Source organism: Periophthalmus magnuspinnatus, chromosome 11 (genome assembly GCF_009829125.3).
Source record: "Periophthalmus magnuspinnatus isolate fPerMag1 chromosome 11, fPerMag1.2.pri, whole genome shotgun sequence".
NCBI lineage: Eukaryota > Metazoa > Chordata > Actinopteri > Gobiiformes > Gobiidae > Periophthalmus > Periophthalmus magnuspinnatus.
The window spans coordinates 31,326,423-31,342,604 of NC_047136.2; the positions used below are offsets into that span (position 1 = coordinate 31,326,423).

The 16,182-nt window shown below is 43.0% G+C and overlaps 1 protein-coding gene across 1 annotated transcript in view; it reads right to left on the reverse strand.

Moving 5' to 3' along the window:
* Window positions 1-16,182, reverse strand: part of ppp1r9a (protein phosphatase 1, regulatory subunit 9A) — a 137,465-nt gene that overhangs the window by 67,728 nt on the left and 53,555 nt on the right. Inside the window, exon 5 of the mRNA XM_055225249.1 lies at window positions 4,282-4,386. Coding sequence (XP_055081224.1) covers window positions 4,282-4,386 — 105 coding nt within the window. The remainder of the gene's footprint in view (window positions 1-4,281; window positions 4,387-16,182) is intronic.

The window sequence follows — 16,182 nt, forward strand, 5'->3', positions numbered from 1 at the left end:
CTGCTCTCCATGACCGATACGAACCTCTCACCCTCCGACCCAGCTCACCTCTACCGGTACTGCTCATCTCGTCTCGGACCCCGCTGCCCAAGATCTACTCCTGGACTATTGCAAACAACCCTGCTCTCAACTATCTGATCAGTCTACCAATCTACCTTCATTTGCACATTTACAAACTGTAAATAAACATTTTTAAACTGAGCTCTGCCTCTTTGGTCCCCCTATCAGTCGTTACGACACACTCCTGTTTTTTCACAAACTGGTGGACTCAGCAGATGCCACTCTCAAGCACCTTGGGGCTCCACGGAGACAGAACATGCAGTAGTGATGATCTGTGGCCTCAGAGGAGGTCTGTGGTGTAGTGGACATGCAAGCAAGTGCAATCAGCCCATCAGACACACAGGCATGTCTGCATGATATTGTAACTTTTTTATTTTGAAGTTTTGAACTGAGTTCAACCACTTTCTGCACCACTTCAGCCAACTGGAGCTTCATGAAACGGTGATCGCGTCACTGGAAAAGGTCCAAGCCTCATCACTAACAGGACTAAACTGAGACTAGAACAAGACCAGAACAGGATCAGCTCTATATCAAGAGTAAACTGGGACTAGAACAAGACCGGAACAGGGACAGGTCTATAGCTAAACTGGAACTAGAACAGGACCAGAACAGGATCAGGTCTATATCAGGACTAAACTGGGACGGGAACAGGACCAGAACAAGATCAGGTTTATATTAGGACTAAACTGGTTTCCAGTTTTACTGGAACAATTGTCACAAAATCAATAATTCAGTCATTCTAAATATGACACAGGACATGATGCACAGTAAAAATCAACAGTGTACAAAACCAACGCTGAAGGGCAAACTAAATTGACTAAAGGTTCCACTTTCATCTCTAAAGTGTAAACTTTGTAAATAGCATTTTAAATTGTTTTTTAAATGTCTCAATGATTATGCGTCATTGGTGTTGGAGAGCACTTAACTTTGAGAAGTCAATGAAATTTGCAAATCTAAAGGAATGATATGATCATTCAATCTTGCTCCTTCTTCCTACTTCTGAATTAATACAAAGCCCCTCTGACCGTTGCTGTCGAGAGAGCAACACATGAGTTTCCTTTGCTCTGCTCGACCTGTCAATGAAAGTGCGAGTCTGATCTGGGTCACTGTCCCCCTCTCCCACTCCCTGGCTCGGTGCAGAATGACAGTTCCGATAGTACAAGCGACTAACTGTATTAACTAATCAAAGTTGCACAATAGGATCATTTTTGCTACAAATTTTGTTACAGAGTTGATGACAGAAAGGTCAGATGAGAATGTGAGCAAATCCAACATTGCTGCATCAGGACAGCAGACAGGGTAAAAAGTCAAACTTTATCCCCATGTCAAACCAAACTGTAGAGTAGCATCGATGGGGCCAACATAGGGCAAGGGGTGGGCTGCACACTGCTGTGGGGAACAACAGGGCATCCAGACAGTGCATGAGAGAACATCTTGGTGCAAAGTCTTTAATTTATGTTCCATAATTTTATTTCGGATAGTTACTACGTGCTATTGAGGCCGAGCTCTTCTGAGGAGTGCTTGTGTTTACTGGTGACTACAAAGATTAATCACAGACATCGTGAGAGGAGGGCTCTCTGCACCAAGATCCCAAAATATCAGAAAGACTTGATATCAGACGTAGCTCATCTTTGGTTGTATGATGGTTCTAAATTTAATCTTTGTCCCAGTCTTACTCTGGGACCTACGGTCTAGTTTTTAGCTATGGCACCTGCCATAACATTCCTTTCGTGACTCTACACCCCTTTGAAAGCCCTCCTATGGACAGGAGTTCAAAATTAGCACTGTGTCTATATTAAAAAATGGATAAATTCATCAGCTCCTCTCCCAGCAACAGTAACATGTACTTTCCTCCACAGTTTGATGATACCGTTTTCCTATTTTAATCTAGCGTGGCTACTCTGAGGAGGCAAGGCGCATGGTAAATATAGGCCACGCTGAAGAGGTGGATGTAGGACAGAGCTGATGGAGCTGTGAGGAGGAGGAGGAGAAGGGGGATGTGAGAGATGTGGGAGGGTGAGTTACTTTGAGAGTAACATGGTAAACTCAGTGCTCTGGTTGTCGACATGAGCCCAGGATGATTCCATGTCAAAAATAAACTAGAACAGTGAGAGTGCAAAGATCCTCACAAACACTGTGGCTCACTTCTACAAACTACCAGATACATCATTCATCACAACTGCAGTTTGAATGGTCCCTCACCTGTTTGTCACTATTGATACTTTGCAGTGACATCATGCTGTGGGGGACTGTATGTATGTCTATGGAGGAAGGTGTAGCAGTTACTATGGTGGCACAATGCACACATTAGCAAAACTGACAATATGTTTTTAGACTATCTGAAAAAAAAATACAAAATTGATTTAAACAACACATTTTTGGAAGCCTGTGATGAATACGAAAGTTCATGGTTCTGTAAAGATGTTTGATTTTCAACCCCCCCTTCTACAGAGATATTCTGAAACGTTCATTTGTGTTAGATGTCCTGCATGTGTCTCCATGTGTCTTATTCTGTACAACATATTACTATGAACCTGAGAGGCAGTAGTTGTGTATTAAGAGTAGCTTTAAACTATTAATTAATCAGGTTTTGCATAAAATACTGATCTAAAATGCTACTAAAATTGCATAAAAAGTAAATAGTAACAGGTACTTTGAGTTGTGTTTTTTATATAATAATAATAAAGGCTTACACTTGTAATGCGCTTTTTTAAAGCCTCTCAACGCGCTACACTATAGTCATTATTCATTCATTTCCACACTTGGTGGTGGTAAGCTACTAATGTAGCCACAGCTGCCCTGGGGCAGACTGACAGAAGCGAGGCTACCAATCTGCGCCATCGCCAACCACCACCTATCATTCGCACACACACCACTTTCATACTAGGCAATGTGGGTGAAGTGTCTTGCCTAAGGACACAACGACAGAACTGTCGCCCCAACTTGCTTACTATATACTTACATTTATGCTTTTACTTAAGTACAAATTTGGCGGCATAAGTTGTACTTGTAATTGAGTACATTTTGTTATGTACTCTTTGCATCACTCTGTAGTAGTAGCAGTAGCAGCAGCAGTATCAGTAACATAGTGCTAGTAGTAGCTGCAGTAAATCATCAGAAACTTTAGCCGCGTCCCAATTTAATGGCTGCACCCGTCGAAGCCAATGTTCCAGAGTGGAACTAAACACTAAAGCCTCTTTTTTGCTACTAAACTCTGTACAGAGGGGGTATATTATGCAACATTTACTTTTTGGAGGTTTCCACCATGTAATAAAGTAGTGTCTGAAGATGTTTGTTATCCATGTAATCCATGTTTGATTGAGTAATCTAGCAATCTCTCCTGGTACCTATTAAAACCCTCATTATGGTTAGCAGTATGATTCTGTCCAAAACTTAACTACAAGCCTACTCCCACACAGCAATTTTCCATAAATATACAAAAGCAGGATATCAAACAATACAGTAGAACTTCACAAACCTAATGCAATGTCCAGTAGTTTCATTAGTATGCACACTGACTGTGTTGTGATAGTGCTCTGAATGGAGAGCAATTTAGCACAGAAAGCAAAGAGAGGGGCTGACTCAGAGAATAAAAAATTAAATTGTAATTCAACATTTTAATCAGCTGTTTTTTCGAATATAGCATTTTCAAAACAATAAATTGTAACACGGGGATTTAAATAAATGATGTTTTAGTACTTAATACAACATAGAAGTGTAATACCCCCTCTTTAATACCCCAGAGAAGTGTAATACCCCCTATTTAATACTCCATAGAAGTGTAATACCCCCTCTTTAATAACCCAGAGAAGTGTAATAACCTCTCCTTAATATTCCATAGAAGTAAAATACTCTCACTTTAATTCCCCCTTAGAAGTAAAATACCCCCTCGTTAATACCCCATACAAGTGTAATACCCCCTCTTTAATACCCCTTAGAAGTGTAAAAGCCATCTTTAATACCCCATACAAGTGTAATAGCCCCTCTTTAAAGGAAAAGAGAAAGGTATATTATCTGTACAACACCACAGGAATACATCTGTGGACCTCCAAATTTATAGATCAGACATGTAAAGCTCTTCTTGACCTTGCCCTGTAGTGGGAGGATGCTGGACCTGTTCCGCAGCTGTGGGCCATAGATTATAGTGCACTGGCACACTGTCCTATAATCTACCCATAATCCTCTTTAGCTTGCGTGCAAACATGTGCGTGTCTTTCTTACCGCACAATTCCTGACGTGTTCCGGAGGACAGAGGCGGCAAAGCTCTGAGTGACCCCCACCAGACTGGTCCCATCCACCTCCACGATCTGGTCATTCACCTTAATCCTGCAAACACAGGGCAGAGGCATCACTATATACTATTGAACATCTGATACTAATCAATACTAAAACCAGTAACAAAACTATAATAGTTTTATCAATGCTAAAAAACTGACAGGACAGAAACGAACTTTTCCTGAATAGATTTAGAATGATCTTGAACTGTATCAGAACAAGTATAAGACACATGTATAGTATAGTAATCCCTTGCAATATCATGGATCACCCTTTGCGGTCTCGCTGTTTCGCTTATTTTTCCAGTGCAATTTTACAAGTTTTTTTCCAGTGTATGAATGCGCGTTGTGTTCTGCATCCTGACCGGCCAAGGGACTGCAGACTGCCATCAATCGATCTCCTCTGTGTCGCGTCTCCAGCACAGCACAAAATGTGTGGGAGCCAACTTTAATTCATATATAATAATGCTGCAAATTTAGAGAGTGTTATATTTTGTTATAAATGCTGTTTGATGTTTACATGAATAATTTCATATTGAAAGATTTAATATTTAATTACTTATATACATAAGCTACATTTATTTTATTGCATCAATGTTCTTGTCAAAATATCTTAGAACTGTTATTTTTTAAGTTTTACATAAATATGTAACCTTCACTTTACGAGAGATAGCGCACACAAGAATAAGAGCACACTCTTGGGAAATGTGCTGAGCTGAGGCAGCGCATAATTTGCACCCTTATTTGTATTTGTATTTATTCAGTGTGTTTATGTTGCACTTTTTCACCGAATCAAGTTCCTAGTTTGTGAACTGTGTTCACAGACTATGGCAATAAAAGCCTTCTGATTCTGATAAAGACAGAGCCAAATGGTTTTCTTACTGTAGTATTGTTTATTGTTGAGAATGACTTGGTTTGATTACTTCTGTAAAAAAGGGATTTTGCTAAGCTGTGAATTTAAATTTTGTAACTCTCTTTTTACATCGGAATCCAGTGGAAGTTATTTTCTCTTCAATAAAAATACTCGAGTAACAGCAATGGACAACACAAAACCAGGCCACAACCTGCCTAGAATGCGTTCAGCCAAATTGACATAAATGTTCAAACGACACTACAGCAGAGTGGCGCCAGGATGAAGAGCCACGGTCAGAGGAACTGTGAAATACGCGTGAGTCACAATTAATTAAACAAGGGAGAAATGTGACAAAATGTTAATGCCTGTCTGAGAAAAGTGTATGATGTGTGTGGTGAGGGGTTTTACAACCTTAAAACATATAACATGAGCTTTCTACTTTGTGGATTTCGCCTATTGCAGGTTATTTTATGAACGTAAACCCCCTCAATAAACAAGGGACCACTGTAGCCAGTGGTGATATGGCCTCTGGTACAGGTGTGGTTTGAGGAGGCATCAGAGTTCTGAACATATTGTACACCACCAGTCAAAAGTTTGGACATGCTTTTCATTAGGGCCCAAAAGACACAAATGTGTATTGTATGTGTAATTAAAGATTATCAATTAAATTTTGAATATGACTTTGGGTTGTAAGAATGTTTGTTTCTGGTGTAAGCATCAAAGAAGACTAAAACATAAAGTCAGAAGGGTTTTAATGAGTTCCACACAGGTAAAGTGAACAATGGAGCAACAGACTCTCTTGAAAAGATAGGTGGAGAGGCCTGAGATGTGCATGTTGACAGCTTTTAGTGTCTTTCACTGTATGTGTGTGTGTGTGTGTGTGTGGGGGGGGGGGGGGGGGGGGGGGGGTGCGCGTGAGAAAGAGGTGTGTCATTTTTTGTTGGGAAAAAACTAATAGAGCATTTATGCTCAGTTGTAAACTGATGCTGTTTTTGGGGGGAGGGGCATTTTTGACCCTCTGAACGTTAACGTAAAGTCAATTTTTTTTGGACTTGAACAGTGAAGGTTGGTTAATTCAATTCAATTCATTTATTTTGTAACGCCCAAAATCACAACAGTTGTCTCGAAGGGCGTTCATGTTTTGGTTGATGGGGGAAACCGGAGTACCCGGAGGAAACCCATCCAGACACGGGGAGAAACATGCAAAACTCCACACAGAAAGGCCTGGGCGACCCGGGGATCGAACCAAACCCTGTTGCTGTGAGGCAAGAATGTTGCCACTCAGCCACCGTGTTGCCTACACCAGCTGTCATCGGGGCATCTGAAAGAGTTAAACTCCACAGGGGGAGTGGGACAGGGGACAACATGTGAATAGCATTGCTGATGAGAAAATAGGACAAAGCAGAGGATAGTGCTCAGGTTGCCATACTTCCCCCAGCTAGTTATCTCCTACTGCAGCCTATCTTATCCCGGGTTTTAATGTCACTCCCTAACTCCCTCACTAAGTAACCTGGTCATAAGCTATACCGAAGAGGAAGGTTTTAAGCCTGGTCTTAAATACAGAGACTGTGGGGCCTGTTTAACATCAGCAGGGAGTTGATTCCATAGCACAGGAGCTTGGTAACTGAATGCTCTCCCTCCCACTGTACTTTTGGACACTCTAGGAACCAGTAATAGTCCTGCATTCTGAGAGCGGAGTGCTCTGTTTGGCTGGTACGGGACAATAGCATCTTGCAGATAGGATGGGGCCATACCGTTTAGGGCTTTGTATGTCAGGAGGAGGACTTTGAATTTGATTCTAAGCCCGACAGGAAGCCAGTGCAGATATTTTAGTACAGGACTGATGTGGTCTCTTCTTTTAGTTCCTGTTAGGACTCTGGCCGCTGCATTTTGGACCAACTGGAGGCTCCTTATAGTACTTTTGGGGCAGGCGGCGAGCAGAGAATTACAGTAATCAAGTCTGGAAGTAACAAATACATGGATGAGTTTTTCAGCATCGTTTTTAGCTAAAATATTTCTAATTTTAGTTATATTTCGCAGGTGAAAGTATGCGGTTTTACAAGCTAGGTTTATATGGGCTGTGAATGAGAGATTTTGATCAAATAGGACTCAAAGATTTTTTACAGTAGGGCTAGAAGCTATACTCACATTCTCGAGTGAGATTATCTGGTCCGACAGAGAATCTCTTTGACCTTTGGGACCAACGACAATGACCTCTGTTTTTTCAGGATTTAAGAGCAGGTAATTCAAGGTCATCCAGGTTTTGATGTCCTTCACACAGGCACTGAGTTTATCTATTTGATCAGTCTGATTTGGTTTCATTGATAAGTACAGCTGAGTGTCATCAGCATAGCAGTGAAAATTAATGCCATGTTTTCTGATAATGTTACCCAATGGCAACATATACAGAGTAAATAGGATTGGACCAAGCACAGATCCTTGTGGAACACCACAGGCTACTTTAGAACAGGGAGAGGTGCTCTGGTTTATACTAACAAACTGGTACCTATCTGATAGATAGGATTTAAACCATTTGAGGGCAGTCCATCTGATTCCAATGTTACATTCTAACCTCTGCAGTAGAATGTTGTGATCAATGGTGTCAAACGCTGCACTGAGGTCCAGTAGGACCAGGACTGAAGCCAGCCCGTTATCAGCAGCTAGTAGTAAGTCATTTGTTACTTTAAGCAGTGCAGTCTCAGTGCTGTGGTGAGCTCTGAATCCAGATTGAAAATTTTCAAATATATTATTGTCCTGCAGGTGGCGGCAGAGCTGTTTCACCACCACTCGTTCTAGAATTTTTGAGAGGAAGGGAAGAGTAGAGATAAGCCTATAGTTGGCTAGTTCATCAGGATTTAGGTTAGGTTTTTTCAAAAGGGGTTTAATCACAGCATACTTAAAGGACTGAGGAACGTAGCCATTTTCTAACAACATATTTATTATGTTATGAATGGAATCTATTATTAGGGGGAGGGCTTCTTTGAGGAGTCTGATTGGAATAGGGTCGAGCAAACAGGTTGATGGTTTGGACGACATGATGGCTGAGGTAATCTCCACCTCATCAACAGGAGTAAATTTATCTAATATTATTAGAGGATCCATGGGGGATATTGGTATTACAGACTGGATTGGCTCAGAGCTGATTTTTGGAGTAGCTTTGTTGATTTTGTCTCTAATGGTTGTAATTTTGTAATCGAAGAAGTGAAGAAAGTCATCACAACTAATGTTCGAGGGGATAAGAGACTCATTAGCAGTGTGGGAGATTGTCAGCCTGGCTACAGTGCTGAACAGAAATCTGGGGTTATTTTTGTTTACTTCTATTAGATTTGAATAGTATCTGGTTCGGGCTTTCTGCAGAGCGGCCTTATAAGTGAGCAGGCAGAGCTGCCATGCCTTCAGAGACTGCTCAGAGCGCGTATTTTAAGGTGAGCATTGTTCTGTCAACCAATTGATCAGTGACAATTGGATTCAAATTATTTTCATTGTCACATGACATATCTTTCAGTAATGGCTCAATAACTTCTTTAAACTCTGTAACCGATTTATCTGATAATGTTCTTTTCATTATAGTTTTTTTTCTGTGGGGCTGGATAGTCTTTTAGATTAAATTGAAAGGTAATTAAGAAATGGTCAGAGAGTATAGGGTTTTGAGGAAGGACAATTAGATCATTAATCTCAATACCATAGGTTAGAACGAGATCTAGAGTGTGATTGTGACAGTGAGTCGGCTTATTCACACTCTGGGTGAAACCGATCCATCCAGGAGCGCACCAAAAGCATTACTGAGGCAATCACTGCCGTTATCTACATGTATGTTGAAATCTCCAACTATAACAATCCTTTCCCAATTCAAAACTAAACTTGAAATGAAATCAGAAAACTCTGTCAGGAACTCGGCATATGGACCAGGAGGTCAATAAATTATTATAAATATAACAGCTTTTTGGTTTTTCCAATTGGGGCACGTAATGGAGAGTTCGAGGCTTTCAAAGGAGAGGTATGTATAGTTGGGTTTGGGGCCGAGAATTAGACTGGAATGAGAGATGACGGCCACACCACCACCTCGACCTGTGCTCCGGGCACTCTGAAAGTTCATGTGACTTGATGGTGTAGATTCGTTTAGTCTAACATAATCATTTTCCCGAAGCCATGTTTCAGTTAGGGCTAACAGATCAATATTAAGGTCGCCAATTAGTTCATTTATTAAAAGGGATTTGGAGGAAAGAGACCTGATGTTTAGCAGTCCACATTTTACACCCTTAACATTTTGTTTATTTGCGGCACATTTATTTATTTTTATTAAGTTATGAGATCTGACAGCTTCCTTGTCAGAGTTTAGGGGTGTTTTATTTGTACTTTTTGTACGTGGGGCACACACAGTCTCTGTCTGTCTGGAGCTGTTCCCTCTGACTGAGCTGTGCCTCACTGGTTTAAACTGCTCCCTAACGTCACTATCACTGTGCTTCCCTGAGCTATTCTGCGTGCTAGTCTTACCTGGTCAATCTAGACTAGCAATCATATTCTGAGCTAACAGGGCGGAGCCAGCCTGCGTGGGATGGATGCCGTCTCTACGTATAAGCCTAGGCTTCCCCTCAAATGCCCTCCAATTATCTATGAAGACGACACCATTCTGCGGACACCAATTGGTCAACCACTGGTTGACTGCTGAAAAGCGGCTGTACATTTCACAATTGGTGTTGGTTGGGAGGGGGCCAGAGAAGTACATGGACTCCGACATCAACTTAGCCAATTCACAGACTGCAGCTATCTGTAACTTAACCACCTCTGACTGACCGCGCCGAGTATCGTTACCCCCCGCGTGTATAACGATCCGGCGGTACCTATTCTTACTTTTCTTTAAAAGCCTAAGATTCCCCTCGATGTCACCCAGTCTGGCTCCAGGATAACACCACGTGGAAGCTGCAGGCAGTTCCACGTCCCTGACTATGGAGCTCCCTATGACTAGAGTGTCCCGGGTCCAGTTCAGGGGAGCAAACCTGTTCTGGACGGGGAGCTCTCTACTCTCAACCCTATGTCCCTGGTCTGCTACAGTCCTATTCTCAACCCTGTGTCCCTGGCCTGTCCTACGCTTTCTTCTGTCACAAACCTGTCCTGGTCTGATTCCGGCTGCACAGGTTGCGCTGGGGGGCTAGTCTCGCTAAAGCTACCGCGGTCCCTACTGCTGCTACCTGACTGTAACTCGGGGTCAGAGCTTCCAATGAGCGGATCCGCGTTTCTAACTCTGAAACCCTGGCCTGCAGGACTGCCACTACACTACACTTAATGCAGCTGTCCCTATCATCGTCAAATAAGCCAGGGTCATCACTCCACATATGGCAACCAGGGCAGGGAAGAGTGAGAGAAGAGGAGGAAGATTTAGCCATGATGCTAGTTGGCTAGGCTAGTTCAGGGTGAACCGAGAGATCGAGGGGCTTAATCCACGACGTGCAGAGCAATAGGTTCTGAATGAAACTTCGGTGGTTTAGCGAAGTATTCAGGCACTAGTGTAGATGTTAGAAACTGCTTTTTAAAATTGCAAAGATTTGTGGATTAACAATTACAGGAGAGAGACGCTAGATATACAACTCGCAAAACAGAATGCACTCACCCGGAAATGACGTCAGCAGTCACCGACAATCACTGGACCACTGGACACACTATATTTAAAATTGTATTATTTTCATGTACACCGTGGATTTTCATTCAAGAAAATTTTAAATTTGTCAAAATGAAAGAAAGGCATTTTTTGAAGTATTAAATTGCACGTAACGCAAAAATGCATCGTTCTATTTGCAGGCATTAATATATGTTTTGTTTAAAATGTTGATATGAACGCAATGATGTACAATTCACATATAAGTGCCCCCTTGAACTTTTAAATGTGACCCAAAAAAAATTACTTGCCATAAACATTTGAAATTTGGCAGGGCCATCTGGCTTGACATACTGAACAAAAAATCTACAACCATGTTACCGTGGTAACATAATAAATGTGTAATTGAAATACATGGGTTTAAGAGTACTTGACTTTGTTGTACACTAAATAGATGATCTACACTAATCCAACTATGGCCTGAAATTGAAGGTTGGAGAAAAAATTGTGTATTTTCATGTGCAAAAAAAGTATGGTAAATTCGGTACAAACATATAACATGTCAAGTCAAGTACAACATTATATTATGACTTCACCCTAAACCCTACAGGAAGTCGGCCATTGTGGGCAGAACTCTTTTTTTTTTTTTTATTGTAACTCTCATATTTTAATTTTTTAAGAAGTGTATTTTCATTCAAGAAATTTCCAAATTGGTCAAAATTAACTAGACCCATGTGAGATTATAGGAAATTCCTCTTGAAGTCATAAAATGTGGGTGTACCCAACACGCAAACAAAAATGGTGTTTTTTGAAGTATTTAATTGTGTGTAACTCCAACTCGGAGTGTCCTATTACCTGGCATTAATATACATACTCCCCCTTGAACTGCCACCTTATCGTGGTGGAGGAGTTTGCATACCCAAATGATCCTAGGAGCTATGTTGCCTGGGGCATTATGCCCCTGGTAGGATCTCCCATGGCAAACAGGTCCTAGGTGACGCGTCAGACAAAGAGCAGTTCCCAATACCCCTATGATGAGTAATATAACTACGATCGTAACATCGCCCGGGGCTCCAGCCTGCAGCCAGGCCTGGGGATGGGGCTCAAATGTGAGTGCCTGGTGGCTGAACCTTTGCCCACAGGGCCCGGCCAGGCTCAGCCTATAAGGACGACGTGGGTCCGTCCTACTGTGGGCGGACCCACAGTAGGGTCTCGACGATCAGGTTCACAGACACAGCATCTGGCGGTAGTGACGTGGAATGTCACTTCGCTGGGGGGAAAGAGCCTGAGCTCATGTAGGTGGTTGAGCGTTACCGGCTAGATATAGTCGGCCTCACCTCCACGCACAGCTTGGGCTCTGGAACCCAACTTCAGAGGGGTTGGACTCTCCATTTCTCTGGCGTTGCCCGCGGGGAGCGGCGGTGAGCTGGTGTGGGCTTGCTCATTGCCCCACAGCTCAGCCGCCACGTGTTGGAGTTCACCCCGGTGAACGAGAGGGTCGCGTCCCTGCGCCTTCAGGTCGGGGACAGGTCTCTCACTGTTGTGTCGGCCTACGGGCCAAACAGCAGTGTGGAATACCCGGCCTTCTTGGAATCCCTGGGAGGGGTACTAGACAGTGCACCAACCGGCGACTCCGTTGTTCTCCTGGGGGACTTCAATGCCCATGTGGGTAACGACAGTGACACTTGGAGGGGCGTGATTGGGAGGAATGGCCTCCCCGATCTGAACCAGAGTGGTGTTTTGTCATTGGACTTCTGTGCTCGTCACAATTTGTCCATAACAAACACCATGTTCGAGCACAAGGGTGTGCACGTGGCACCAGGACACTCTAGGTCGGAGGTCGATGATCGACTTTGTTGTCGTGTCATCTGACCTCCGACCGCGTGCCTTGGACACTCGGGTGAAGAGAGGGGTTGAGCTGTCAACTGATCACCACCTGGTGGTGAGTTGGATCCGCTGGCGGAGGAGGAAGCCGGACAGACCTGGCAGGCCCAAGCACATCGTGAGGGTCTGCTGGGAACGTCTGGCGGAGCCCTCTGTCAGAGGGGTCTTCAACTCCCACCTCCGGGAGAGCTTCTCCCTGATCCCAGGGGAGGCTGGGGACATGGACTCTGAGTGGGCCATGTTCTCCACCTCTATTGTCAATGCGGCTGCTCGTAGCTGTGGTCGTAAGGTCTGCAGTGCTTGTCGCGGCGGCAATCCCCGAACTCGGTGGTGGACACTGGAAGAAAAGGATGCCGTCAAGCTGAAGAAGGAGTCCTATCGAACCTTGTTGGCTCGTGGGACTCCTGAGGCAGCTGATGAGTACTGGCAGGCCAAGCATGCCACAGCTCAGGCAGTCACAGAGGCAAAAACTCGGGGTTGGGAGGAGTTCGGGGAGGCCATGGAGGAGGACTATTGGATGGCCTCAAAGAGATTCTGGCAAACCATCAGACGCCTCAGGAGGGGGAAGCAGTGCTTCAACAACACTGTTTACAGTGTGGGTGGAGAGCTGCTGACCTCGACTGGGGATGTTGTCGGGCGGTGGAAGGAATATTTTGAGGATCTCCTCAATCCCACTGTCACGTCTTCCGAGGAGGAAGCAGAAACTGGGGACCTGGAGGCGGACTCGTCCATCACCCTGGCTGAAGTCACTGAGGTGGTTGGCAAGCTCCTCGGTGGCAAGGCGGATGAGATGTTGTCCTGAGTATCTTAAATCTCTGGATGTTGTGGGGCTGTCTTGGTTGACACGCCTTTGCAACATCGCATGGCAGTCCGGGACAGTTCCTGTGGAATGGCAGACCAGGGTGGGGGTTTAAGAAAGGGGACAGGAGGGTGTGTTCCAACTACAGGGGAATCACACGCCTCAGCCTTCCCGGTAAGGTGTATTCTAGGGTACTGGAGAGGAGAATCCAACCAATAGTCGAACCTTGGATCCAGGAGGAGCAGTGCGGTTTTCGTCCTGGTCGCGGAACACTGCACCAGCTCTATACTCTCCATCGGGTGCTTGAGGGTTCATGGGAGTTTGCCCAACCAATCCACATGTGTTTTTTGGACCTGGAAAAGGCATTAGACTGTGTCTAGACATGGTGTCCTTTGGGGAGGTGCTATGGGAGTATGGGGTCCTGTCCCAGTATGACCGGAGTGTTCAATTGCCAGCAGTAAGTCAAACCTGTTCCCGGTGCATGTTGGACTCCACCAGGGCTGCCCTTTGTCGCCAGTTCTATTCATTATATTTATGGCCAGAATTGCTAGGACTGGAGGGGGTCTGGTTCGGGAACCACAGGATCTCATCTCGGCTGTTTGTGAATGATATTGTCCTGATGGCTTCATCAAGCCAGGACCTGCAGCAGGCAATGGGGCGGTTTGCAGCCGAGTGTGAAGCGACTGGAATGAAAATCAGCTCCTCCAAATGTGAGGCAATGGTTCTCGACCAGAAAAAGGTTTTCCCCTGGAAGTTTGAATAGGCCCCCAAAAAAGTACTTTGTCAAAAACATTTGAAATTTGACATGAACATCCCTATTCCCATACTGAACAAAAAAGCCAATGAGAATATATCCTTATTTGCAAGTGTGTTGCCATGGCAACGTCCGACATTTCTCATTGAAATACATGGGTTTTTCGTTAACTGGGATGAAAAAAATGATTTTGTCATAAAGTATTCAAATTGGGTACACATATCCCACTCATACTGAACAAAAAAGTCAATGAAGGCAAACCTCTATTTCGAACCATGCAGGCGTGAAAATGTCATAAATGGTCTCATTGGAATGAAAGAGATTTTGGAGGGAGGGGCGTTTTTTTGACCCTCTGAACGCTAACATAACCTCAATTTTATTGGACCAAAATTGAAGGTTGTTGGAAAATGTATTATTTTCATGTGCAAAATGTTTTTTTTTTTTTCAAAATGACTCAATAGTGCCACCTCAATAATCAAAATACATTAAGTCATTGACAGACCATTTTCATCGTAGACAAATTAAATTTAGTACAACCATAGCTCATGTCAAGATAAAAGATACAATATAAAGATTATATTATGACCCCACCCTAAACCATTTTTTCAAGTGTTACATGGTGCATAATTGAAACAGTGTCCTATTTCCCCACATTAATATACATTTTGTGCAGAATGATGATCTGAACACATTGATATACAGTTTACATAGCTGAAACATGACATTTCTCCACAGCGACCCCTTGGAATTTTGAATGGGACCCAAAAACATTACTCCCTTTCAAAAACAACTGAAATTTAAACTGCAAGCAGTGATAAAGGCCCTTGCCACCCCTTGCGACCGCGGGGTGCATGCCACCATGGAGTTCCTGCCTCTTGTTCCTGCTTACATCGCCCCTCCCCCCAAAATCAGCGATTGAGTAATACCACTTCATCCATTCCAAACAGAGCATTTCAGACATTTTCATGCCTGCACAGTTGGAAATAGATGTCTTCATTGGCTTTTTTGTTCGATATGATGTGGAGAGTATGTGTACCAAATTTCAATGGTCTATGACAAAGTAATTTTTTGTCATCCCAGTTGACAAAAAAAACATGTATTTCAATGAGAAATGTCAGACGTTGCCATGGCAACACACTTTCAAAAAGAGGAATGTTCTCATTGGCTTTTGTTGTTCAGTATGAGAATACGGATGTCCATGCCAAATTTGAAATGTTTTTGACAAAGTAAAATTTTTTGGATCGCCTTTAAAATTTCAAGGGGGTGCTGTGGAGCAATGAATTGTCTCAGTTATGTAAATTGTATATCATTAGGTTCAGATCATCAGTGTTACCAAAATGTATATTAATGCCGGTTTACAGGACACTGCATTTTTGAGTTAAGTGCAATTAAACACTTGAAAAACACACAATTTTTGTTTGCGTGTTGGCCACACCCACATTTTATCACTTAGCAAAATCCAAAGAGTAGCCTATAATCCCACATGGATCTAGTTCATGTTGACCAATTTGCAAGTTTCTTGAATGAACATCCATGGCGTAAAAAATTCAAACGTAAGAGTTAAAATTTTGAAAAAAATGAGTTCTGCTCACAATGGCCAACTTCCTGTTGGGTTTAGGGTGGGGTCATAATATATTTTTTTACTTGCCTTGACATGTTCTATGTTTGCACCAAATTTCATTTGTCTATGATGAAAAAGATCTCTCATTGCCGTTATGCATTTTATTTTTTGAGGTGGCGCTATTGAGTCATTTTGCAGCATTAATTTTGTTTCACATGAAAATACTAAATTTGTCACCAATCTTGAATCTTAGGCCATAGTTGGATTAGTGTAGAGCATCTATTTAGTCTACAACAAAGTCCAGTACTCTGAACCCCATGTATTTCAATGACACATTTATTATGTTACCACGGTAACATAGTTGCAGATATAGGTATGTTCTCGTTGGCTTTTTTGTTCAGTTT